The 27,253-nt window shown below is 44.6% G+C and overlaps 3 protein-coding genes and 1 long non-coding RNA gene across 7 annotated transcripts in view; 2 read left to right on the top strand and 2 right to left on the bottom strand.

The window, feature by feature from the left end:
- The window catches only part of nova2 (NOVA alternative splicing regulator 2), a 51,344-nt gene extending 45,445 nt beyond the window's left edge, over positions 1-5,899 (top strand). For all 4 annotated transcript variants that reach the window (XM_088299809.1, XM_088299808.1, XM_088299807.1 and 1 more), the window contains one exon: positions 327-5,899. In XM_088299809.1, coding sequence (XP_088155935.1) covers positions 327-1,349 — 1,023 coding nt within the window. In that variant the 3' untranslated portion in view covers positions 1,350-5,899. The remainder of the gene's footprint in view (positions 1-326) is intronic.
- Positions 1-14,496, bottom strand: part of LOC148333443 (uncharacterized) — a 41,953-nt gene extending 27,457 nt beyond the window's left edge. The window contains exons 1-2 of the long non-coding RNA XR_015844194.1: positions 14,412-14,496; positions 13,031-13,174 (exon numbers count right to left, since the gene is read on the bottom strand). This is a non-coding gene — a long non-coding RNA (uncharacterized LOC148333443). The remainder of the gene's footprint in view (positions 1-13,030; positions 13,175-14,411) is intronic.
- Positions 14,497-20,285: 5,789 nt separating this feature from the next.
- Positions 20,286-22,656, bottom strand: polr1g (RNA polymerase I subunit G). The gene is made up of 3 exons (XM_088300951.1): positions 22,236-22,656; positions 21,976-22,117; positions 20,286-21,234 (listed from the first exon to the last, which is right to left on the bottom strand). Exons 1-3 carry the CDS (start codon positions 22,318-22,320, stop codon positions 20,643-20,645), a joined length of 819 nt encoding a protein of 272 aa, XP_088157077.1. The 5' UTR covers positions 22,321-22,656; the 3' UTR covers positions 20,286-20,642.
- An 82-nt stretch (positions 22,657-22,738) lies between these two features.
- On the top strand, positions 22,739-26,175 carry irf2bp1 (interferon regulatory factor 2 binding protein 1). The gene is made up of 2 exons (XM_088300949.1): positions 22,739-24,465; positions 25,121-26,175. Exons 1-2 carry the CDS (start codon positions 23,471-23,473, stop codon positions 25,401-25,403), a joined length of 1,278 nt encoding a protein of 425 aa, XP_088157075.1. The 5' UTR covers positions 22,739-23,470; the 3' UTR covers positions 25,404-26,175.
- The last annotated feature ends 1,078 nt before the right edge of the window (positions 26,176-27,253 follow it).

Below are 27,253 nucleotides of genomic sequence, written 5' to 3'. Positions count from 1 at the left end.
ACCGTTTGGCAGACGCAATCCTTAGTGCACCTGGTTTGTAGATCAGCGTCCATATTTGTTTGCTCGAACAACCGAGTCTGTTTTTGCATGCAGAATACTTTATTACTGGGGTCTTGAATCTTGTTCCTCGAGGCCACTAAGATTGTTAACCAGCTTCTGCAGACCTCGCTCATTATCTGATCATTTGAGTCAGGTGTGGTGCAGCAGGGAGAGTTGGAAAACATTCAGAAAACTTGAGGAACAGGATTGAAGACCCCTGCTTTAGTAATTAATCAGTAATTTATCCTCTAAATTGTGTCATTTTTGGTTGTCATCATGTTTGGCAGGCCAAGCTGATCGTGCCCAATAGCACAGCGGGCCTGATCATCGGCAAGGGCGGCGCCACCGTCAAGGCGGTGATGGAGCAGTCAGGCGCTTGGGTACAGCTGTCGCAAAAGCCCGAAGGAATCAACCTTCAGGAGCGTGTGGTCACCATCAGCGGCGAGCCTGAGCAAAACCGCAAGGCGGTCGAGATCATCGTACAGAAGATCCAAGAGGACCCGCAGAGCTCGTCCTGCCTCAACATCTCCTACTCCAACATCACCGGGCCTGTGGCCAACTCTAACCCCACTGGCTCGCCGTACGCCAACTCGGCCGAGGTCATGCCAGCGGCAGCGGCGGCGGCGGCGGCGACCGCCTCCTCGCTCCTCGGCCAAGCAGGGCTGGCTGGGGTGGGCGCCTTCCCCACGACCATGTCGAGCCTGTCGGGCAACGACCTGCTCACCATCACGTCCGCCCTCAACACACTGGCCAGCTATGGCTACAATACCAACTCTCTGGGGCTGGGGCTCAACCCGGCCGCCGCCTCGGGGGTCCTCGCCGCCGTGGCCGCCAACGCCAACCCCGCGGCCGCAGCTGCCGCTAACTTGCTGGCATCCTACGCCAGCGACGCGTCCACCAGCGCTGCCCACCAGGCAGCGGGGCTGGGCGGCTTCTCCTTGGGCTCGCTGGCCGCCGCCACAGGGGCCACCAACGGGTACCTGAGTGCCGCTTCACCCTTGGTGGCGTCCTCGCTTCTGGCCACCGAGAAGCTGGCGGAAGGCGCCAAGGAGGTGGTGGAGATCGCCGTGCCAGAGAACCTGGTGGGCGCCATCCTGGGCAAGGGCGGCAAGACGCTAGTGGAGTACCAGGAGCTGACTGGTGCTCGCATCCAGATCTCCAAGAAGGGCGAGTTCATCCCGGGAACCCGAAACAGGAAGGTGACCATCACAGGATCACAGGCGGCCACCCAGGCGGCGCAGTACCTGATCAGCCAGAGGATCACCTACGAGCAGGGGGTGCGCGCCACCAACCCCCAGAAGGTGGGCTAACCCACCACGCCCACGAGGAATAGCGAGAGGGAAGAGGAGAGGAGAGCGTTTTTTTTTTCCCACCACTTTGCGTCGTCTTCTCAGTATTCCCCCCTTCAAAAAAAAAAAAAAAGTGCTGAGATGACGAAAAAAAAAAAACATGTGTAAAATGTAAATAAGTTTTATTACTTAACGTCTTTATGGACTTTTTATTCCTTTTTGTCGCGTAAATTAAGATGTTTGTTTCGTTTGTGTACTGTGGACACGCTGAATGACAGGAAGTAGGGGAGGGGAGGGGAGCACCCCCCCCCCCAGTGTCCCCACCCACCTCCTGCAGGGGTTTTCTTGGTTCAATTTGCCCCCTCCCTCCCTTTTTCGGCCCTTTCGTGAGGGTTCCATGACTGCAAAGGTGTGCATATGACAGAACAAACGCACCCCCAAACCCTAAACAAATCCCTGCCCCCTCCCCCACCCCAAATCTTCCGTCCCACATTGATGACCTCACATAGCGAGCGATACTGCGCTGCGCAGCGTGATGACATCATCACTATTTATTCTTATCCAGAGGAGTTGAATGTAAATGTTTTAATTTAATGTTTTTGGACTGCAGATGAATGCTAACGCCACATAGTGTAATATATGTCTTATTTAAGCCAGGGGGGGGGCGCCACCTATGTTAGAGGTCTCCTCGTTAGCGTCCCCCCCTTATCTTGACCCGGCTTATCCTCCCTGGCGCTCGCTAAACCATAAAATGGAGTCCCTGTTGGCTAAAAGCACTTGGGACTAACTACTGAAAAACAGGCGGCGAGAGTGGCAGAGGTTACTGGCGTGCTCTTTTTGTGTGTTCTTTTGTGCTGTTTTTGTTGTTTTGTTTTGTTTTTACAGTCAGAGTACACTGAATTGTTGTCTTAATGCACTGTGAAGCGAGGGGACGCAACTGGACGACTATTTTGTATGGCAGGGAACACTAACGAATATGAAATATATAATATAATATATATGAATTCCGCATTGGAAGGCATACGGAGAGCCGTTCGTCAATCGGCGGAGGTGCTCGGGAAGGGACGGGACGTCTGGTGGGAGCGCCGGGAGAGGGGGGCAAACTTTTCCTTCATCAATAGGACATTTCCCCGTGACGTCACACGTACCTCCGGGTGGCAAAAGACGGAGCTTATTCAACAAAATCGCGGAAATGACTAGAATGATGACATAGTCCTCGAATTTGAAGTGTCTCTTGAAAAAAAAAAAAAAAAAAAAGACGTTATGTAAGGTCAATTTCTCGGAAGGGAAATGGAACACTGAACAAAATTAAGACATGATCATTGACGGACTACCTAATTTACATTCACTGCCATCAGTTTTTGAAGCAGCACACCCCAGATTGCCAGCCTTCTAGAGCATTTTGACTGATCTTTCAAGACCCACAAAATATTGGCTTCCAGGACAATATTAGCACCAAACCTTCCAAACAAATGAGATTCAACAAAAACACATATCCAATTTACAAACGTGCCATGAGCAACACTGGCTCAGCGCAACGTCGCTTCATTCGATGTCAGCTCAACCTATCATTGGAAAACAAGATTCACCCAGTGTTCAATGTGTGGTGCCGAAACATCTGCCTCAATAGTGACAACATGAGCCAAAATTGTTTCTCTCTCTAAAGTTTGGTGGAACCCAAATCCAAAGTGATTGCAACACATTGCAATTTGTTTGTCGTTAAGGGGTTCAGATAAATGGCACAGACGTGCTGTTTTGATGCTGAAATGGGTAACATGCTATAGAGCTGACGTTCGCTGGCTGGCTTGTCACTATGTTTTGCTTGATGACGCCAAGACAACATTTACCCTCCGCATCCAAAACGTAAAATGAATTGTTTTCGATTCCTTTAGGGAATGAGGGGGAACGACAACTTCTCACTAGTTTTCAGTCAGCGGTAGCCGCTCGCTTCTCTGCCACCCGGAAGCACTTCTGAAAAGGTCTTATTGAAGTGAATGTAAAAAGTCAGCAGCGGGGGTGCGTTGGATTCATTCACCCTGGCGAGCGTGCCCGAGTGGGTACTCCTTCCTCTTCGATAGTTTGTCTTTCTGAGGCGTCGCTGGGCCGGCGAGGCTCTCTGGTAAGGAGGCTTCTTTACTCCATCTTTAACTCCTCCATCCTCACGCACCCCCTTACCCCTCAAAACACCCCCCATCGCTACGCCGCCCCCCCCCCCCCCCCACCTCCACGTCCCCCTACCACATCGCTCCACGGGCGGCGGCCGTGATGCATGCCTCCTATTCTCGTCGTCGTCTTCTTCTTCTTCTTGTGCTGCTGCTGCTGAGGATCTTTGACGAGTCAAGCAAGGAAGTCCCGCTTTTCTTCTTGTGGTTGTTGTCATGGCAACCATGGGAGGGTTGCACTAGCTTGGGCGCGCCAAGTAGTAATACGGTGAACTCCTGCATATTCGCGGATTAGGTTTAGGGTATTGCAGATTTCTTTTTTTCCTACCCACTGTCATGATTCGCCGTTTTTTGCACTCAGGCCAAAGCAATAAAAGTGTTACTTTGGCGCCATCCTGTGACAGCTTTGTGTCAAGGAACTTTGGTGAACTGAGTTGAGGAGTTTCATTTACACACAAATAGTGTGTTGCTGCCATCTTGTGGCAGCTGGGTGTCAAGGAACTTTGTTGAAGTGCATTGAGGAGTTTCATCAACACAAATAGGGCATTGCTACCATCTTGGTGTCAAAGAACTATGTTGAAGTAAGTTGAGGGTTTCATTTAGACAAAAAAGGTCTTTTTATGGCATTTTCAGACAATTATGAACCTTTCGGGAGGGTGAGGGCATTAATTATTTGCAGATTTTCGCAGGTTCACTGTATTGAAGACATCTCGGCCAAGTGGTGGTTAGATCAGCATTTTAACAGGTTAGCATGCAGCTTTGTGGACTTCCTACCGAGGCAGTGTTGTCCATCCACAACAGAAAGACAACCTCCTCCTCCTCCGTCTTGATTTGATTTGATGATGAGCAGCGAAAGCGCGTTGTCTAGTCCCATACGTTTTCTCGTCGCAACGCTTTTTCTCCCCACTGGTCATAGTTTGGGTTCATTGTTTTTGTATCGGTGGGAAATGATGCTGCTAAGAAATGCTAACTGAAAAATGGAAAAAACACAAACATATCGAGCATAAGTTTAAAGAAAAAAAAAAAAGTCATTCTCAAACTTGTAAGTAGTCAAAAGCTGTGCCAAATTTTTTTGATTTGATATCGCAGACTTACAGTACTTTTTATACCAGGAAAAATGTGAAAAAGTGCCAAATGAATGAAGCGTATTCTATATCCTTTCTATCAAAACGCGGGGAAGTGCTTCATCAGTGTTAGCCTGGACGCTCCCACAATGCAACAGTAGAAGGAATCAATAAAACATAGCGATAGCTTAGCATTATCATGCTGTAATACAGAGAGGAAAAATAATGTGACTCCATAGCATTCTTAAACCTTTTTATAGTGAAGATGTATTTTGTGGGAATAGATGTTAACCTTTTTGCACGTATAGATTGCATGACGTCAAGTGTGGACAAAAGAAAAAAAAAACATGGAAAAAAAAGACTTCCTGTCGTTCATTATCAATGAAAACATCGAACAAAACCCGAAAAACCCCAAAAGTCCCAAATCACGGCTTTTTTATTTAGTTTTTTTAACAAGTGTGCTAACATCCCCTTCGAGCTCGGCCCACCCGTTCGTCCCTGCGCACGCGCCATGCTTTCTTTTTTGCTTTTCGCTGTTTTTAAATCAGTATTTCAGGCTGAATACATGGCTTGTTAAATTTGCCAAAAACAAAAAGAACAAATGGCCATGATATTACCTCTGAAGCTGGCAAATTAGTGGGTCGACAATTCCAATTCCATGTCGGGAACAAGTTAGTGACCCTTGAAAAGAATTCCAAACTAAATGTTTGGAATCATACAAGACGTTACTTGCGGTTAAGCATCCCTTTCCTGTCAAATTCGAACAAAAAAAAGATGTTTACGCAAAGGGGCCGAGCTGGGGGATCGTGGCGCATGTGCCAGGGTTTGGGTACTGCATGCCACATCCACTCGCTCTTTTTCGCACCATTTTTTTTTTCACTCTTATGAGCGCCCAGAAACAGTCACTTGCTGCACCTTGTCGCTAGCATGCTAATATGCTAATAGATGTTTGCGCCATTTCCAGAGGAAAAAAATAAATAAAAATCTCACCACACATATTATGGGACCCATGTCTTCCCCCTGGGCCCCCCCGCCCCTCACTTACCACCAATCACCCCTCTCAAAACTTCCACTTTGAAACACCAGCAAGTGTCAACTGCATTTGTCATATCACTGTTTCCTGTTTTTTCTTCTTCTATAGTTTACTTTGCTCGTTTGTGTTCGACTAACCGACAAGATGCCATTTGTATGTGTGTGTATTTGTCTAGCCTGTTTACTTCCACAACACACATAAGCCCCTTTCACACAAAGGTTTCGCAAAAATTGGTGACAATTTCATAAACAATTTCTTTGTTCAAAAATTTTAAGATGTCCTCTGACAGGCGGCATTCCGGGAAAATTTGGGGGTCAATTTCAACCCCGCATTCCGTATCGGTGCCTTTCACACAGTGGAGTGAGCTGGGAAAAATCTGGCTTTGAGAAGAAGTTTTAAAGGGGGAAATTTGTGCAGTGAAAGGTTTTATCTGGCTTCTGATACTATTTATGAAGACATCAAATTTGCAACCAGAGTTTAACACCCCCTTTCCGTGTCGGTACCTTTTGCAAAGGATAGCAAGCCGAGAAAAGCTGGCTTTGATTAGCAGTGCGAAAGATGTTACTTATTCTACAAATGTTGCCGTTTGCTGCTGTCTTGCCTTTTTTACATCTCTAATTTTACGTTAGAAGCCAGCAAATTGCGCGCCAACTTCCAACACCCCTGTTCTCGTTTTGGTACCTTTCGTAATGTAAAAAAGCAAGGTTGGACAGGCAATGTGAACGGCTCAATACCAATACCAATTCGGAAGTCAGACCCACACAGAACTGTGAAGGGAAAAAAAAGACAAAACGTCATTGATAAGCGCTATGAAAGGGGAAATTTAACAACAGAGATGTAACAGGGAGACTGACTCGCAAATGTACAGATTGACTTTGGCCCTCCATTCCGGATGAGTGAAAGGTTGGTGTGAAAGGGACTTCATTCATGCCCTTTTTTTGCACTTCACTGCCCCCACACACACACTTTGCTACTCTTCCTCCTCTTCTTCATCACCAGTGCCAAACTTCTGGAGGACACCCCCCCCACACACACACACACTCACCCCCACCCCCCCAAAATGGCGCCGCCAATCATTCCGAGCTTCGCGTCGCTCTCGTGTCGGGACAGCCTGTGAAGCCAGCATGCTCCGCCCCCACTTCATCACATGACGGCACCCCCCCTTTACCACCACCACCCCTACCACCCTTGCACCACCACCACCTCGTCCTCCAGCAGGATTAACCCTCCCTCCGTCCGTCCGTCCGTCACTGGCCCAGGTCCGGCCAAGGAGCCGCCCATCCCCGGCAGCTGCTTCCTAACTCTTGTCATGTTGTTCTTCAGCTGTGGAGCTCCTCATTGATCGTGTGCCATAGTGTCGGGGGGCACCTGTCACCCCTTCCTCACCCTTTCTCTGTCTCCTCTCTCGCTCCATTTGTTGAAAAAAAAAAAAAGACAGATAGAAAACTCCCCATTTTTCTAACAACGAAGATGTTTTTGGAGCCGATTGTCACCTCCCTCCTCCTCCTCCTCCTCCTCCTCCACCACGCCACCACCCCTTGCTCGCTCGCTCGCTCATGAACTTTATTATTGATCTTCCTCCTCCTCCTCCTCTTCCTCCTCCTGTTTTCATCTCCAGCTGTCGGGACAATAACTCTCCATTCCATAAGTCCAAAAAAAACCTCTGTGAGACTGTGCAATGCTCGCTGAAATGATTCTTTTTTTGTTGTTTTTTTTTTTTTCTTGCTTTTTTTCTTTGTTACGGAGCCCCAGACATGACATTGGGGAATAAAATGGTTTGATTGTGGCAAGCTACTGAACAGCCATAAGCACAAAATGCTAATTTGTGGCCAGAAATGACTAGATTGTGGCCACGAAATACTGAATTGGGGCCATGAATTACTACATTATGGCAACAGCATAGTCATGAAATTACTAAAATTGTGGCAACAAAACAAGTATGACATGTGCATGAAATACAAATTTGTGACCATTAATGTGTAGCAAAAATACTCATTTAGGCTACAAGATAACCACTGCTGATAGTATTATTAATTTGTATTTTGTGCGCACGATATACCACTTGCTTAATTTATAGCCACAAAATACAAAATTGTGACCACTAAAATACTAATTTGTTTAATATTTATTAATTTGTATTCTGCGTGCATATCATATGAAGTGTGTGGTCACACAGTAGTATTTTGTGTCAACAATATATCTACGTTGTGGCAACAATTAAGACATTATTTCCGCCATGTCATGTCCGGGGCTCTGTACTTTGTGGCTCATCATCGGGGAGAAAAAAAAAAAAAAGCGAAAAAAAAAGGGGGAATTTAAACAAACAAAAAAGTTGTTTCTTTGCCTTTTTTGTTGTCATTGTAAATAATCTTTTTTGTACAGGGCGGGGCAGCATAAAGATTTTAGCTGTGCTCTTGTTAGTCGTGTTCGTCATAGCTGCTGTATTTCCCCCGTTTAGTAAGTTCCCCGTCAGACATATCACTTGACTCGTTTTTTCGCTGGCTCGCGGCGCTGCTAACTTTGTGCAATACAGTCGGGTTTACAGCCAGCCATCAGCACATATCCTCCTCCTCCACGCCATCACATGATCAAAAGTATTAATAATGCCACCAGTGATGATGATAATTTTTCATTTCACCGCATGGCTCTCTCTGACTTCCACTCCCTGATTTTATGCTGCCCGTCGCCCCATTTCCACATATACACGAGCTATTTATTTCCTAACTCATTAAAAATAACAAATGAGTCAAAAGGGAACGACTGGAAGAAGAGAAAATATTGTTTGGATTTTTTTGGGGTTTTTTTTAGTATCTAAGTAGTGGTTGCTTTTTAACACCGTTGATGAGCTGACGTAAAAAACAAACAAACAAAAAAAGAGTATTGAATATTAAATGTAACTGTAGCATTGTGTTTGTAAAGAGACAAAAAAAAAGAGAAAAACAACCTAGTGAGTTTGTGTTTGTTGACTTGTGGATTACCAGTGAAGTGAAGGCCATCTAGTGCTCATAATAATAATATTAATATAAGAACTACTATTATTATTATTATATGATATATGAGGTCATTTTCTAAGGATTCTTATTTTGCCACAGCAACAGCAGTCATTATAAATGTTCATTTTAGCATCACCTGTCTTCTGTTGTCTTATTCTTCACCTTCCACCACACTCTGCATCATCACACTTTAACACATCAGGGGCTGAGCGTGCGTGTGTGGGGGTGTGTGTGTGCGTGTGTATATGTGTGTTCGTACAGCAGGTTGAATGGACGGATGGCTGTTGGATGGTGGGAGGGGTTTTGTCTTGTCCAGTGTCCACCAACAAGCTAAAACCAGTCAGGCTTCCATATCTCCTCATGGAAGCTCCTGACGTCGTTATAGCTACCAACCATGTGACCATCATGTGATCTGACTCAGCTGACTGTCCATAACCCCGCCCCCCCAAAACCTCCACCCACCACCAACCAACCACCACCGCCGCCGCACCACCTTTCAAGTCACCTGACCAAACCAAAATCAACCAATCACTGTCCTCCACTGCTGCTGCTGCTGCTGCACACCATGTGATGTTCTCCATTGATAACATACTACTGTACTAGTCGTGGCACCAAATGCGCTCACGCGTCTGCAGGCCTGGGAAAAACGTGCGCACAGCCCTTTAAAAGGACAAAAATAGGCTCAATGTATGTACATTATAGGTTAAAAAACCGCCCACGATTCCCTTTAAGGACAAAAATCACTTTCGTTTAAATCTGTTTAAGGACAATAATCAGATATATATGCAGTATGTCCTTTAAAGGTCAACAATCAACTCAGTAAACAATCACAACAATCACTTCCATTGATGTCCCTTCAAAAAAAAAAAAATAATAATAATTCCCTCTCTTTATGTTCCTGTAAGGACAACAATCAGATGTGACTATGTCCCTTCAAGGACAATAATTGTCTTGATGCATGTCCCTCAAAAAGTGCATTTGGCAGTTGACCCCATGTATGTCTATCTAAGGTCAATAATTGGCCCACAGTCCTTGGAAAGGACAAAAATTGCCTTCATTTGGATTTAAAGCATTTTCTGCAAAACTAACATCAAAATTGCAGACGGCAAAATTTTGACGAACTTTCCACTAAGCAGTGTAGCAGTGCAACTCAAAGTGTCCCAAGAACCACATTCGGCAACCAAAGACTGGACTCAAATGTGATCCCTGATGTTCACGGCAGGTTGCAACACACTTTGGTCCGGACCAAAGTGTATTTATGCACGATGCAAGGTGTGTCTGGCTTTGATCGGAAAACCTAAATGTCTCTGTTTTTCTTCTCAATTTAAAGTTGGTCACTGTCTTCAGTTAAGGCAGTGTTCATACTCGATCGAGTTCACTTGCACTTGATTCAAGTAGTACGGCTATATGGTTTGTACCAGGGAATGTACTTTAGCATTCACAGTAGATCAAACTAAAGAGAGCTGGCAGCACAATTGAAGCAGAATTAATTTTAACTGGACCAATCTCGAGTTCTTGCTCATGTCACGAGTGAGGGAATTATGGATTGTGGTTCTATGATAGTCCTCAGTGATGTGGCCACTGTAGCAGAGTGACATGAAGAGAAAACCTAATTTACTGCATGTTTCAACTTTGATTATGGTCATCAGCTTTGAGTGGGGACCATAAAGACAAGATAACGAGCGCCCGAAATAAGTAAGGCCTCATTCATTTGGATGAGGCCTTAACTTGGGGTGCATGCTGGTAGCTTCGCTGTAAGATATTCCAGGCCGGACCAGGTTTCTCAGTTTGGTCAGAGTCAATGTTAGTCATCTGGGAAGGATGAGACAGTTGGGTTGGATCAGGCATTTATTTCTTAAGCCTCCCGTGGCCCACCAAGTGAGGTGTTCTCGGGGCATATCCAACCACGAGGAGACCTCGGGACAGACCAAAAACCACATTGCAAGCAACTCCAATGAAGTTCCACCAGAGGGTTAGAACCTCAGTAATCTGGATCAGGCTGTATTTCGGATGGCTCCCCGTTGTCTCCCTAGTGAGATATTCAGTGGCATATCCTGCCAAGAGGAGACTTCAGGGCTGATCTTAAACATGCTGGAGGGGCTTTTTGACTCTCAGCCAGTCTGAAAACACCTTAGGAGGTTGCTTGAGATGGGGAAGTCCAGGCTGCACTGCTCAGAATGCACCAATCACCATGTCTTGCGTAGGAGTACTTATGTAGGGCGATCCTGCCTACAAACACAAGACACGTAATGTTTTCTTCCAAACTGAAAATTAAACTGCTTGGTGGAAAGGTGTCAGGGTTCAGGGTTGTGCTCCCCCGGAGCTGCAGACTACACTAGCCTTCATATTCGTGTACGTGGCGCATCATCCTCTACGAGGTCCACCTTAACCTGTTTCCATGCCAACTGCAGTCAGTTGCACGGCAACCAGCCGCCGTGAGAGGCCTGGAGGAAGGAAGACGAAGTCAGGGGCGTGCTGCCTATTCTCAGGGTGTCGTCATAGTTCGTAAAAAAGCGATTTTAGCACGTCTCATCCCGACCAAGCCCAAAGACCAGTCCGCCCTTTTCTCAGAACCAGCTGTCAATTGATAGCATCGATTCTCCGCAGAGAGCCGCTACTAACTTAAATGTTTACAACCCAAAATGAGACCAACAACGCTGTGGAAAGAATGTCAATCGACAGAGGAAGCGAGCGGACGCTTCTTTGTCGACCGACCACAAACTTTTCCGCTTACTTTATCTGTGATGTGAGCTCGTGTACTTTTTGTGTTCAAACCATTGCATGTGACTGTGAGAGTGTGCAATGAAACTATGGGGCTGGACGATGATGATGAAGGTACCCTTTTCTGTGACATCCGTCCAGCGGCCGCTCGTGTACCAATGAATGCTAATGTGTGACCATGCAAAGCTGTCGAGTTTTGTTGATTTGTACATGGTCCAATAAACCATTGAAGCAAAGTCGCATCTTAAGTCATGTGACCACAGGTAAGTGGAGTGGAGGTGGTCTCGTTGGGGGGTTGACCCGCCCGCCACACATCCGTCCAGAAGGGTCCGTCCGTCCGTCCTCTTAACATATCCATCTACCCACAATCCTCCTGTGCACCAGAGCCATCTGATCAGCCAACACCGCCACATTCGCCATGACTCCACAACACGCCAGGTTCCTGCGGCCGCCTCCGCTCCCTCTCCATGCCATCGGCTGAGTTGCTTCTTTCCGGCGGTTGTCGCAAAGCCTCCTGGGAAACGGAGTCTTCATTCACAGCATGGTCTGACCAACTTCCCGTCACTCTCCTCCTCCCACACTCTTCCTCCTTCCTCTTCATCCGCCAGATAAAGAAGCTCCTCCGACAACAACGCGCGCTCGTAGGGTGTAACCACATCCTAAGGCCATGTCCGTATTCAATGTTTTAGCAAATAATAATCGGTACTAAACTTCATGTCCTTATCAAGCATATTGTCCTGGAAGATGAAAGGGACGTCATCTTTGTTAGATTGTGGGCAAGGCTTTTCAGTGTCCCACATGGACAAATCACCACGAAAACATTCAATGTTCACCATGTAGAAGTTGGCAAAGCATCAAAAGTCAAGGTCATGAGAGGAAGGGCAAAGACGTCAAACACAAAAAAAAGCAATTGATAAAAGGACAGCAGTCTACACTGCTTATTAAACTCTCTAATCAAGTTCATAGTCATTGTTAGGGATCAGCCAGTATCAGATTTGCAGATTATAAAAACCATGAGCAAAAATATTGCGGTCTCATGGTATTGCAATTATAGCTCTAAAATGTATTATTTTGAAATAACTTTTTTTCATTTCTCTTTCAATGAGCTTCAGAAGTACAATGGTAAGCGTAAGAAAAAGAAAAAAAAAGGGAACTGAATGTTCCCAAATAAAATCAAAATGTAGTACAAGAGTAAAAATACTTATTTGTCAGAAAATAACTGTCATAGCTAGTTGTAAAGGTTCATTTCAAGACATTTATAATAATATATCACCTTGAATTTGTGGAAGAGACATGGTGGTGCTGACTTAAATGTGATAGCCTTCTTCTATCAAGTCAAAGTAGCTTAACTGACTGCTCGTACCAACAACGGGGGGTTGAGGAGTTGTGTCACTTTGCATGCACTGATGACACACAAAAAAATAAGTTCATGTTTTAGCCGTTTGGAAACCATGGCTTTTTCAAATTGTGATGTACAATGAAACTGGTAAACAGCTCATGCCTTGTTAGCAAAAAGTTTTTTTTTTCATTTTTGTTTTCATCCCACCACAAATATAGAGGAACCTCAAAGATACAAGTGTAAATATACGATAGTAAAAGCTAAAAGCAATAAAAGAGTCGAATATCTTATCTTTGGTAAAAAGGGACATATATAAGAAGTTGGATTATTTTGAACGTTTTTGTGTACAAAAAAGCCAAAGAACAAGCAAATTCATTCTTTGACACTCACTGTGAGGTACGATCCATGGTCAAACTTTGAACTGTTCCCAAAACAGCATTTTTCCAGGAATCAAGTAAAGCTGGAGTCACGCTTAAGTGCATCATGGGAGCACTTTCGGCTTCCTGAATTGGCGTTAGACGCTTCTTGTTGATTCTGCAAGCACATTAACGCTCATTTAAAGTCATTTTGATAATAGATTTCCCATTTAATCCAGCGGTAACACAGTCAAAATAGCGTTTAGAACATCTGCATCACAGTCAAACTAATGGCTTGAATTTGCAGGCATTTCAACCGATAACTTGAAGGTTTTTGTCTACATGCACCCGAACATTAACTGGCGACGAGCCCAGGGTGAAGCGTGCATGTTTCACCAAAAGTCAGGATAGACTCCAGCTAACCTCTGACGCTAATGAGGTAAAAACACTAAAGAAAAAAGATGAGCATTAAATCCAAATTCAACTTTCTCGGATCAGGAAATGATGTTTCTGCTGCATCAGAGCAGTGGCCCATCATAAAAGTGGGGCGCTCTCATTTCTCCCATAGGCAGCGGGCAACTATCTTTAGCTCAAACCCTCGTCTTCCCAAGCGTACACGCGCTTCCTTTACCTCGGCTTATCCGTCTTTGTCAATGCCGGCCCAGCAGCTGCTAGCGCTATTAGCCACTTGGGGACAGGACAACACAAACTGAGAAGGACTCCAACCTTGAAGAAATTCACTAAGAATAGACCATGCAGGGAGCACGACGAGGCGCTCACCGGAATTCCCATAACACTCCTGGGAAGTAAAAGCGCAATGTAGATAAATTGACTCGAAAAGTCGGTATAGTGTGCTCAGATTGCAATAAATGATGCGGTCTATTCCAGTGGATTTTGGGTGAGAAAAGTAGAATGGTTGCCAGCCAAGGGAGCAGTCACACATCTATCTAGACAAACCAGCATTCACACTCATTCACATCAATTAACCAACAATTAAGAGACTACAGTGACGATAACAAGAACACACAAGGACTAAATGGAAACTCCACATTGGAAGGTCAAAGCAGAGATTCAAATGTTGGACCTAAAACTGTGAGGCAGGAAATGCAGTTATAATCACTGAAAAATCACTAACTGTGTGTGGGTGGAGCTTTTTTTCCTCCTTTTTTTTTTTACTAGGAATTACGCTGATATTTTAATATTATCTCCAAAATAAAGACTAGTTTATATTAAACTCAGATAAGAAGTGGCCTTTGTAAATAAAAATCCATATATATTGGCAGCTAACCGAAGCTCACAAAGTGATCTTAAAGTTGTGTAAAACAAGAAATAAAGCTGGTGAGAATGTTTATGATTTGTGGTCGACATGATGTACCAATAAATGTTTGTTGTAATAAAGAACAAAAAACATTTACCAGTGGGTGCTTCATGTGGGCAGCATCAACAGCAGCAGCAAACAGGAAGTGCTGAAAGAAGGTAAGATGTATGCTTTAGTTTAACGATGGTGCCCCCTTTGGTGGCTCACTGTATGTGCAACCTAAGAAGCCATCAAGCGATAACAAGTCACGTGACCTCAATGAAGGCGCGATAGCAATATGCTAAGTAAATTAATTTAAGCCATACCTACGTTGAAAATAGTCATAAAAGAGGACGAGGACTAAATGAAAGATAAGATTAAAAGTAAAACAGACAAAACTTGAAACAGGATTACGACTGAATATGCACTTTACTAAACCAATGACAGAACAAGATTGAAACCTAAAACTGGATGAGGACTAAACAAGACAAACTAAACTTAAAACAGGACTAGGACCAAACCAAAAAGAAATTAGATCAAAATAGGACACGGAATAAAGTAAAACATAGCCAAAAGCCCCTTCAGAAAACTGTCTAGCCCTTCTTCAGCCACCCCCCCAGCAATTTATTTTGACATTACGCTGACGTAATTCTAGCATAAATCTAACACCATAGAGGCGCACTCAACCGCGCCAAACACTCCCACTCTGAGTCATGCACGGGCATCACAGTGAATTTCTGAACACATCTCAGGTTGACGTTAGCTAGCTTGCAGTCCATTTCAGCAACGGATCGCGATGTAATTACAAAATAAATCAATAAAATTGAAAAAAACAAACATTTAACAAAAAAAAAATCTCCCTGTTTCCACAGGGGGTAAAGAAGAAGGTGATTGTGAAAATGACCTCAGCTTGTAAGTGCGGACTTCAGGATATTGTGCTACAATAAAACCAACGAGGTGATGCAATCATACAATTTGGGCATTTCTGCCATAGTGAACATTGAACAATAAGCGCAATTTGATGGTAGGTTCCAAATCTCGACCTTGGTTAAAATTCACAACTTATACTGAATACAAGTCTCTACCGCGCACCACTGAGAACCTCTCAAGTAAGTGAAGTCATGAAAATGTATTTTTCTTTCAGCCCCCCACCTATCGGTCAAGCCAACCTTGCCCCGCCAGGGAAAAAAATCCTGGCGCCGTGCCTGCCCCACACCCACACTGCAAATCCCTGGTAGGACTAAACTCTATCTATCTATCTATCTTTCTATCAATCTAATTGTGTTGTGTTGATTTTTTTTTTCTTTTTACAACAACTCAAAATAACTTGGTTTGTTTGAATTATTTATTGAACATACAACTAAGGAACCATTGAAAGAAAAACAATAAATACACGTTCACTTGATTGTCTGAGTGGATTAAAACAAAAAATAAAATAGTTTTTCCTCACAGGCAATACTTAAATACTAACATACAAAGACCTCCCTGAAAACACCTCCCCCTAATCTCCATTATACCACCAACCCTCCTTGCACCTGAACTGTGAGGAGGCAGCAGGACAGATGAAAGATGTTCAATCTTGCCTGAATGCATCTGCTGTGAAGGACACATGAAGTACACACGCACGCGAACACACACGGACACAACATAGAGGTCCACACAATGGGGGGATGTGGTGATGGAGATGTGGTTTCCATGGCAACAGCAGCAAGCTGCAAAGAGAGCTGCTTGGAGAACATATGTCACTCTTGACTGATCACACACATAGACCCGTGAGCGCGCACGCACACACACCCCCACACACACACGCACACACGCCGACACACACGCACACACAGCCTGGCAACACGTTTTATGTGTGTAGCCAATCACAAATAATCAAGGGCTCACTTGCTTCTTTTTGCCTCAGGACTCCAAAGACTCACTCCTGATTCTCATCCCGGCCCCAGTCCTGATCCAACTGTAGTTCTGATACTCATCCATTTTCTGATTTGGGTGACTTCCCTAATAAAGGATTTGGCTCAGAACCAGAAAAGGTACCTGGTTTTGATGTAGTCCTATATACGGTCCTGGTCTTTTTCTTAATCCTTTATGACCATCTATTTCATCATCCTGGCTCTACTTTTGATATAGCATCCAATTCCTGATCTGTGTCCCTTTGCTGGTTCTGATCCACAACTTGTGTCCAGAATCTGGATCAGAAACAGGTCGCTTTTTGGATCTAGTCTACTTCTAATCCTCATCTTGGCATTGGTCTTTATCCTAATTATGGTCCTAATGCTCATGTATTTCCTGATCCTGAATCTAGTCCTGACCTGGTCCCGGTCTTGTTCTGGATCATGGGCCATGGGCCATTTACCAGTCCTGATTCATTTCTGTTTCCGGATTTTAGAGAAAATCCTCCTCCCAATCCTCATTCTGTAACTGATTAATTTCACTGTTGTTGTCCTGCTCTTAGTCTTTGTGAATGTTCCAATTTGGGCCCATTTCCTGTACTGATGCTCATCCGGGTAAATTTACTAGTCAGGGACTGACTCTAGTCATGGTCCTCGTCCTGGTCAATTTCCTGAGTCAGTGCTATTTCATGGACTTGAATCTTATCCTGATTGGGTCCATTTACATTTCCTGACTCTTATGCATTTTCTCCTCCCGATCCGCATCCTGATATGGGTCCATTTCCTAGTCCAGGTCCTCACTCTAGTCCTGTTAAACAGATCCTGAAACTTGTCCAGATACTGGTTGCAATCCTGGTTTTTGCCCCGTTCCTGGTCAGACCAGGTTTATTATATCTTCCATGTTGTCAGTTGGCTTAAAAAATGACTTGTTTCGAATAACATCATTTATCTTTGAACTTGTACCAGTGTCATCAATACATCCAACATGATTGACATCTGCCTCTTCCTCTTTGTGTGTGCGTGCATGCTCAAACGTGTAACGGTGGTCTGAGCCATATTAATTACAGTAGATAAGTGAGTGGGTTGGGGTGTGCAGACATAAAGAGGCGCGTGGGGGTTTTTGGGGGGGAGGCACAACATTAATAGGCCATCAAGTCGCTGCTGCAGCAGGGATCGACTATTAATGTCTGCCGCAGTCTCATGCGCAAACACACAGAGTACTGAGTGTGACTTCTGTAGTGTACAAGAAAGTGAAAAGAATGCGAGTTTGTGTTCAGTCATGCACACGTTACTTCACTCCATAATGATTTTTGCTCAAATGGTGGGGGGGGGGGGGGTTCAGACATTGATGACTCCCGGACCCCCACCCCCACCTCCTCTTTCTCACCAACACACTGGTCCTTGGCAGGTCCCCGTTGCCATAGCAACACTCCCGTTGCCGCAGGCTTGCTGGAACGATGTGCAGCGCTGTTTGGAAATAAAAGAAAGCGAGAGGGAGGAGTGGGAGATGGGGGAAGGGTTGAAGAGATGGGGTTGGTTCTCCAATTCATTACCTCTATAACGACCCCCCTCATCCCTTGCCATTACAGCCCCCCCTCCACCATTGCATCCCATCACAAGTATCAGCTGAGCCCAGGAAGGCCTCAGCATCCGTTCAGCAGTCTGAACACGTCGCAGCCAAACTTCCAAGCTGCATTTATTATTCATCCTCCTTGCACACATAAAAAAAAAAAACACGCACAATCTAAAGCCTCACAGAGTCAAAAAGGGGAACATAACGCAACTACTGTCAAACTCACAGTCGAAATTAATTTAACTCATTTATGTTTTATGGTGAGGCATCAAACTTTTCTGCCACATGCAATGACTAAAATTCAAATTATTCACGAGTGAATGTCAAAGGTCAAATTTGGTAGCAATCAGACAAAAGCGGAAATGACCAAAATGCCTCTAAACAGAATTCCTGTGTCTTCTTGTGACATTTTTTATGTGGGTCCAATGTACTCAAGGTAGACATGTCTATCAGATCAAACTGGCTTCAAGGGCAGAGTTTTCAAAATCTCAAGTACTGCAGTCTGCCTTTCAAGGACCCCTTGAAATGTTCAAAATGACACTAACATGGCCGCTTAAAACCACAACAGCTGACTTTGTGTGCTTTCAGGCCTGATTTCTTGAGATCTTCTTGTCGGTATAGTCATGCTAGACAAGTCTATGAAATTCCATGTGCTCATGTGAAACTGGCTTTAGGAGACTCGGTATTAGAAGCAGAATCAGATTCAGAATGCCTGTAATTGTCATTGTACTCAGTGTGCAATGAGATTTTTTGAAAGTTTTTTGTGGCTCCAGTCATGATGGAGATCTCTCCCAAATTTGACATTGCTAGCTTATCTTTTTCGACACTTGGAAATGTCCGAAACTGTCATACAATTGCCATTTTGAAACAAAGTGTCTTTTTTTTTTTTTTTTTAAATAAACCATTTGTGTCTTCTTGTTACAATAGAATTTCACCAGGCTGTTGATGTCTTCATAATGGTGTAGGATAGGAACTTTGGACAGTTTCTCGTCTTCTGTGATAAACACAAAAGTTGGAAACACTACGAAAGGGACCTTGATAAAGACACTTTGTTAAAGATATATTATTAGAAACATTAGCAAATGCCAGGTACATTACTGAAGAGAACATTTATGCACATATATATATATATATATATATATTTATTTATTTATACATAGATGTCCACACACTGATAAAAAATTAAATAACACATACTATGAAAGAGATTATTAATTAGATGATTATTGAAAAACCACAAAGACATGAGAGTGAGAGAAAGAGACAAAAGGAGGTAGTAGAGATATTAATGTGAGGATAAGCGGCTCAGATAAAGGATGGATGGATGTTCCTGACCAGTGCTGTTTGTCAATATGTGATGTTTGCCTTTGGTCTCCGTCTCCGCATGAGCAGATGTTGAAGCTCATTAGGAGTCAGGACCACACTTTGGTGCAGAGCAGCACCCACCTGACGACCAACAAGAAGCGGAGGGAGGATGCAGCGGAGCAATGCAGTCCTTCGGTAAACGCCTGAAAACACACAAAAAGCACAGTGATTTGGGTTGTATCAACAAAACAATTGGTTAAATGAAAATTCACTCTGGGAGGTTGTGAATTGTGAAGATACAGCGAAACCTGAAGGAAAATGCGGAGTGTGGCGCTACCTGCTGGACAGGCTAGAACGCGTCCATGTGTGGAAATGGACTCATGAGATGGTGACGTTAAATAAGGATGGGTTTCTTTAATTAATAATAAAGCTGGTTGCTGCAGAAAGACAGAAAACTGCCACCAATCGTCACCAAAATGCATGCAGACATTATTATTCATGCCCACTTGATGATCTAGGATAGGACGATCACGCTAATATTTGGGATTTTAAGAATGTTATATGCCGTTGTTTTTCAGAGACACTTATCGTTGAGAAAAAGCTGAACGTAAAATAAATCGCAATCAATAATCAGAATTAATGTGGACATCTGTACTTATGCTTACTTCATCTCAGAAAAATATAAGAATGATCGTGCCAAAATGTAGGATTTTATGGACAATTTTAAGAAATCGATGACTTTTTTTGTAAAATTATTGATTTTTATTATTTGTCAATTGAACTGTGTTTTTAAGAGATTAGATGATGAATACAACAAGAACATGAATCACCAGATGTCATAGATGGAGTAGGAAGTACAATAAACCTTAGGTCCCATCTCAACTTATTACACAGGTAGGTTCTTTGTAAACAGAAGGACCCTAGAGTAGAACAAATACTATGCCAGATTCACGTTCATAAAATATATACACATCTGTTTTTAGCACCATATTTTAACCTCCCTTTGAACACAAGTGATTCACACCTTTTCAATTCATTATAATTATTCCATATTTGAAGGCCTGCCTGAGCAAAACAAATATGTTTGGGTTCATCCACCTAAATTGTCCTAAATCAGCTAAAACATCAGAATAATTTGCTGTGGACCAGTGTAAAAAAAAAAGTTTCATAACTAAATGTTTCAAACTAACACATTTGAGGAGAAAATAAGACACAGAAATACTAAAAAGAGACGCGTAGGTTTATTTTAGATCAACAACATTTTTAGGGGGTGAGCACAGAGGTTAGCATTTGTAGCACACATTCAAGAGGTTCTGTGTTCAAGTTTGAATATTCTCCTCATACTAAGATGCAGTTTTCCTCCCACATTCCAAAACGTAAACGTGAGCGAAAGTTTGTTCGCCTTTATGTGCGGCTGGTAGATGATCTGGTGACCAGTCCAGGGCGTACACACCACCTGTCACCAAAAGCCAGTTGCCTCCAGCTCACCTGCACCCAAAAGAGGACAAACGGGTGTCGGATGGTTTTGGGCTCCACCCCAAAAAAAGAATCAAAGTTCAATATGAGTTGATGACATTTAGTCATGATCCGATTTGCTTTTCTTCTTTTTCTTCTTTATCGCCAAGCTCTCATCTTTGTAAGAGCCCACATCCAACTCACTCTTCACTTCCTGTTTCACTTCAACAACCTCCTTGCTGTCCTTTTTCCTCTTCCTCCTGCTCTTTTCCTTAGTGTTCCCCTGGCCTGTTTCCTCAACCTCCTGTTTGACCCTCACTTCCACCTCCTCTGTTTTTATGTGCTTGTCTTTCTTTTTCTTCTTCTTCTTCCTCTTGCAGTCCTCATCCAGTTTCTCCTGCGTTGTGGTGGGCGTCTTGCTTCCGAAGGGCTGGAATCTCTGCTTGAGTCCGGGCGGGATGGCAGGTGCAGGGGCGGCGTGGACGACGCAGGGTGCTGTGTGGGTGCCGCCGTAGCTCTCACACAGGCTCAGTAGGCCAGAGAAGGCGGGCGCCACCATCTGCGACGATGAATTGGCGGTGAGCAAGCGGAGGTCAGAGGTGCCATGATTAGACGCTAGGATGTTGTACACTTGAGGGCTATGGCCCTCGCCCACGATGGAAGGAAGCTTCAGCGTCTGAACGCCGGAAAGATTCACACTTGCCCCTTGCAAACTGCAATAAAAAAAAATAAAAAATCTGTGTTCACATTTGCACCACCACAATGATAGAAAGAACAATAAAGAAAAAGACTACTTGCTTTTGTCACAATTTGATTACAGTGACACCCGCATATTTGTGTTTCAGCATTTGCAAGTCTGTATATTCTTATTTTTTTGGGAAATCTATGCTCCATTATTCAATGACTATCTTTGTTGGGCATTATAAAAAATAGTGCTTAATTTAATTATCAATTTGACAATCATTTGCACCGACAATAATAGTAATAATAAATTTACCATAAATATTTTGGTTTTATAGATTAGGCTTGCACTAAAATGAATACAAATGAAAGCAAGTTCATTGATCTAGTTCAATTAGAGTTAAAAATATAAAAATAAAAATCATAAATCTGATTAGAATAATAATGAAAACAAATCAGTGGTTTTATCACTTCAAACTTTCATGGTTCATGATACAATTATGTCAACATGTGGACTGTACTTTTTAAAAAGGACCCAATTTATCCAAACAAACTACATGTACATATTGTTTTGTTGCCGGAGCTTGAATGCCCTCAGTGCATGTCAAATGTTACAATTAGAGTCTGCTTCCCTCCCAAAGCCAGCTTGCGTCATACATGATCCCATGTGTAGTGTCAATTAGTAAATGGGTTTCAACTTCTTTTTAAATTGCAACTCAAAAGAAAATCAAGTGAGTGAAAAATAGTCCCAAAACATGAAAGAAGTGACAGACCATCGTGGATCAAAGCTGGCAGGGGCTTTGATGAGCCACAGTTCCCTCTTGCTGCTCTTCAATGTTTTAGTAAGCGTGCTGTTGCAAGGTTTGTGGTTGTAGCACACGAAATCATCGGGACACCGATACTTGCTGCTCTTCTCTGCCAAAACACCATTCAACACCTCATAAAATACATTTAAATCTTACATTCGTGTAATTAAATCAAATGTTGGTGTTTGCTGCTACGAGAGAAAAACATAATCCCAGTGCAAATTTACCGACTTCACTTTGCCTTAACGTCGCTTCCGTGGGTGAGTTACCCGCTTCGTCTTCGCTCGAGGAGGATGAGACATCTCGAGGCATTTTAATATTGTTGAAAGATTATCGAAAAGTCGTCCAAATTGAATTATAACGTTGTATTATAATGCAGGGACGCATACTTGAAAGAGTAATTTGCACGTGCGCGAGTGGCCACAAATGAACTATGACCTTTGAGTACAACACTTCCTGCGTCGGCCTTGTTTGTAGTCCAACAACCAAACACGGTGCATTGGTTTGCTTTAAGACTCCAATCAAAACACTGCATGACCCATAAGGCACCTCGCCAGTTTGCGTATAGTTGCGCAGGGCTGGGTTTAAACTATCATTGACATATCGCGAGAGCGGTTGACAGCGTTGCTTGCTTTCTCGCTTCCTGTGGCAAATCTGTCTGTAGTCCATCAAAACACTGCATGACCCATAAGGCACCTCGCCAGTTTGCGTATAGTTGCGCAGGGCTGGGTTTAAACTATCATTGACATATCGCGAGAGCGGTTGACAGCGTTGCTTGCTTTCTCGCTTCCTGTGGCAAATCTGTCTGTAGTCCAGCAAGCAGACGTGGTGCATTTGGGGCACGTTCGAAAATGCACTCTCGAGACTCGAAGGCAGAGCGCGCTCTTCTCCTGTTAATTTTCGAACTCAGACTTTGTCCTAAATAAATCAGCGGCCCGTCCTTAAAGTGTTTCCATCTCGACGGCCCGTCCTTGAAGTGTTTCCATCTCGACGGCCCGACGCACCGTTTCCCCAGTTGGAATCCCTCGTGCGCTCACCAGCACTTCAGTTTTGGTGCACATTGAATCTCCGAACGGTCCGATTGGACCAGTGCGCGCTTGGGGGAGACTTTCGAACGCGCTTTAGAGGGTTTGCCTTGAAAGAGTGCGACATATTTAACTACATCGCCCACAATGCACCTCAACAGGTTACATAACGTGCCAGCTTTATTTGCAAGAGCGGGTTGACAGGAGTCAGGACCGGGCCTAAGTGGGTAAACAAATTAGGAATGTATGGAAAAAATCGTCAAAATCAACAGTTTTATCTCGCCTTATATTAGAATTATGTTCGTGGTTGTTCCAAAACGTGCCTGAAGAGGCAAATAGCGCTTTTAACACCACTTTAAAGAGAAATAGGTTAAGTTAGCTAACGTGTGCTAGTTCGTGTTATCCTGATAGCCGGCTAGCTCGCTCGCTCTCCGGTCATGTCGTCGCCGTCCTCGTCGTCGCGGCGCCAGTGGTGTTACCTGTGCGACCTACCAAAGATGCCATGGACGGTGGTGTGGGACTTTAGCGAGGTGGTATGCCGCGGCTGCGTCAACTACGAGGGCGCCAACCAGATCGAGTTCTTGATCGCTAGCGCGCGGCAGCTGAAGCGAAGCCACGGCATGCAGGACGGCAACGTCCGCTCACCGGGACCGGGACCCTCGCCCCACAAGCACGCCGCGCCTGGCCGCGGGGAGCCGGTGACGGACGGTGGCCGGCCGCACAATGAGCGCTTCGACCGGGGTGGCCGAGGGGAGGGTGGCAGCGTGGCCGCCGCTCGCGTGCCGCCCAATGGGTTGCATCGTGACGGACAACCTCCGCAAGAGGTGAACCGCCAGAGCCCCAGTGGGAGTCGGAGACCCATGATCGGGGCAGTCATACCCCCGAATCTAGTGACTCAGAACATAGCAGGGATCCCCCACGGGCTGCTGGCTGGGATGCCGGCCGGCCTGACTGCTCGGACGGCCCCCATGAGCAGCCCGATGATCTTTCCAGCCCCGGTGCTAGCCGAGATGAACCGCCGCCAGCTGGGCATCGGAATGGGAATCGCCCCCTTCATCACGCCGGAGCTCGAGCGGGAGCTGAGCTCGTCTCAGGCCAAGTCGCAGCAGCCACAAATCCACGCCGCCTCCAGCAAGACGGCAGGCCTGCCCTCGTCGGCCTCCGTCAGCCAGACGAGCCCGAAGCCCGCGTCGTCGCCGGCCAGGCAGCCGCGCCCTCTCGCCTCCCGCGCTGGAGGGGAGCCGCTGTCGTCTGGCAGCTCGTCCGAGGCGGCCACCACTGCTGCGGCCGCGCTTCCCCACAGCGGAGCGTCCGAGCTGGCCTCCACCTCGGCCGGCAGCAGCCTGGCCGGAAGCACCTTGTCCTGCACGCTGTGCCACGAGAGGCTGGAGGACACACACTTTGTACAGTGTCCTTCCGTGCCGGGACACAGGTGTGTACCAACACAACAACAATATCGGAGCCTTTTATGGTTAAAATAAAATCACATAATGGAAATAGAAAACGTGCTACTTAACTATCATACAAATTTAAAAAGAGGGTAAATGCTGTTAATACATTTAAAAATAATAATGATGATGATAAAAGACTTCCAGTTTTGATTTAAGATAAATTGAATGCAACTTTAAGGTTAATTGGTGTTTTTTTGTTGTTTTACATTAAATGTTATATATATATGGAAAAAGTTAAACAATAAAAACAAAAGCACTTAGCTTTGATAACAAGTAATAAAGTTAGACTGCTTCAATTGCCACTATGCTTAAATCACCTCACAAATGTCGCCCATAAATTAAAATGCAAGGTTCCCTAGTAGAATATTAACAATTAAAGATTTATAATATAACATTTAATTATAACAAGGTGGCACCTTTGAGACTAACCAATTTATTTGACACACATTTTTGCAGACAATTATGTCTACTTCATCAGGTAAAGCAGCTGAACCAGACATCTACTGTCTGTGAAAGTTAGTCTCAAAGGTGACACCTCTGTCCTATTCATCTACTTATCCGACTAACACGGCTACTCCAAAGTTCTATTGTATTGTATTAATCTTAAGTATAACGTGTGTTTGCATATACGTACAGGTTCTGCTTCCCGTGCACCAGGGTGTACATCCAGAGCCGGCGGGGTGACGGCGAAGTTTACTGCCCCAGCGGTGAGCGCTGCCCGTTAGACACGTCGGTCAACAGCCCCCCTTGGGCATTCATGCAGGGCGAGGTCTCCACTATCCTGGGCACAGGTGTGACAGGCGCTCCGTCGGCTGCCCCATCCGGAGCGGGGCCTGGTGGACCCGGGGGGCCTGGCGGTGCCAATGGGGCCGCAGCGCAGAGCGGTGATGTCACCGTCAAGAAGGAGCGAGAGACGTGATGGCTGTTTCTGTGGCAACATAGAACAAAAGGCAGGCAGGCTTGACACATACACACACACACACACACACTTTTCTGATTTGGAATAGGAAAAGATGAAAATGTTAAGGGTGGTGCACTTACACACATCAGCATTTTTGTTAATCACCCCTGCCCCTCAAAACAAGTCAAAATGTCCCCACAAAGAAATACAGCCCTACTTGACCCCCCCAAAAATGGACAAGTCTGGTGCCACACAAATATAGAAAGACAAGATGACGTTCATCATGTAAATATCCAGTGGACTCTCTCTGTCGCACACGCGCGCACACACAGACGCACACTATTTCATGTATCATGTGTCCCTGCCTGCCAGCGGGTGAATGTACAAGATGAGTGTGTTTCCTTGTAGAAGGTTCCTGGTTGATTCAAGTGCAATCCTCCATTTTACAAGCTGTCATTGAAAATGGTTGCACGTCATTTCATAAAACATGACAATTTTTTTGTAAGAATAAAGTTTTTTGTCTTTACGTTTTTTTTTTTGTAGAGCTTTTCTTTTTCGCAGAACCAGAATGTTCCTTGCACAGACGACCCAAACCAAAGCCAATGTATGTGTATACAATCTATACGGCTATATGCTAATGCTAAGGGTGTAAGTCTGTAAAACAAGTGCCTTGTGCAGCAGTGTCCCGCCTCCTCGCGGCGTCGCCATGGCGACGACCAATCTGCTCACTCTTGACTGCCGCTTCTTGTACAAAACGACCCAGTGGGAATAAACCAGATGGAAAAAGTCACACTTGTCATGGTGTTTTTTTTAATTCTATATAACATAATCTTTGATGTTGTCCTTATGCCGATTGATACTTTGTATTAACAACTGTTTCCAATTATCATAATGATAAACTTATAATACTTGAGTGGACAGTAACAGCGTTGTCCGTATAGGTTTTGGCCACCAGATGTCGCCGTTGTGCTGAAACGTTTATTGTACAGCATTTAATGTGTCCACGCCATTAGTTGACGTGCGGCTGAATGCAAATGACCCTAATGTTGATTGTCAATGAGAAAAACGAAGAAGAAAAACAGCGAAAGTGGATGTGCGGCTTCCTCCATTAGTGTCAACTCATTACCGCTATTGTGGGGACAATTATGCACGTGCTAATGGGCCACGCAGGGACCATTGTCATGCGAAGGAGGCACGCAGGGAGGCCACGCGCATGCACGCACACGCACACAGCAGACGCATATTAAAGGCAGTAGCCTTTATACCTTTTTTTTCAGCAATCTTCCTTTTGTTTATTAAGTTTATTACAACAAAATAGCCTTCTTCGTTCAACAGAAATATATTCACCAAGACTTTTTTCCTCATTCGATTAAATGTTTAAATCCTAAGTGTTATTTTAACAAGAAAAAAGTTGGTGAAAGGGAGACATTAAGAGATGGGATGTGATTTCTTTTTGTAATCATCTTATGTGTCCTATTTACGTTTTAAAACTCAATTGTACTTCACTACTTAAATTGCAGCCTATTTAAAATTCCTATTTTTATAGACATGATTATACTTACATTTAATAGAAGTTGCATTCCATTGAATGTGATGACGTCACTAACAGGATTAACTGTTGTAATTCGTCTACATCATTACGCGTACATAAGTGTCCCCTCTCGATCCACTCAGGCCTTGCTTGATGCAGGTGCGCGAGTGTTAGCCCCTCCCATTTTTCCTGCAGTATCATTAATCCTCGCCGGCGACCTCCCGCGTGCGCGTCATTACATGCCAATTGTGCCCGCCGCCATTCTCATGCACACGCATGGCCGTCTTGTGTATTCCGGCCTCGCGCATAAATTACATCACACAACGCTAAGTTACGT

This window comes from Idiotropiscis lumnitzeri, chromosome 7 (genome assembly GCF_059441095.1).
Source record: "Idiotropiscis lumnitzeri isolate Australia: NSW breed Sydney's pygmy pipehorse chromosome 7, RoL_Ilum_1.0, whole genome shotgun sequence".
NCBI lineage: Eukaryota > Metazoa > Chordata > Actinopteri > Syngnathiformes > Syngnathidae > Idiotropiscis > Idiotropiscis lumnitzeri.
This window is presented reverse-complemented; position numbering and strand designations above follow the sequence as displayed.

Coding starts and splice junctions, on each gene's coding strand:
- polr1g (XM_088300951.1), bottom strand. CDS start 22,320: ATGCCTCGAGATGTCTCATCCTCCTCGAGCGAAGACGAAGCGGGTAAC. Junction 22,118..22,235: donor GTTAAGGCAAAGTGAAGTCG/GTAAATTTGCAC, acceptor GTGTTTTGGCAG/AGAAGAGCAGCAAGTATCGG. Junction 21,235..21,975: donor GCCAGCTTTGATCCACGATG/GTCTGTCACTTC, acceptor TTTTTATTGCAG/TTTGCAAGGGGCAAGTGTGA.
- irf2bp1 (XM_088300949.1), top strand. CDS start 23,471: ATGTCGTCGCCGTCCTCGTCGTCGCGGCGCCAGTGGTGTTACCTGTGC. Junction 24,466..25,120: donor CCTTCCGTGCCGGGACACAG/GTGTGTACCAAC, acceptor ATATACGTACAG/GTTCTGCTTCCCGTGCACCA.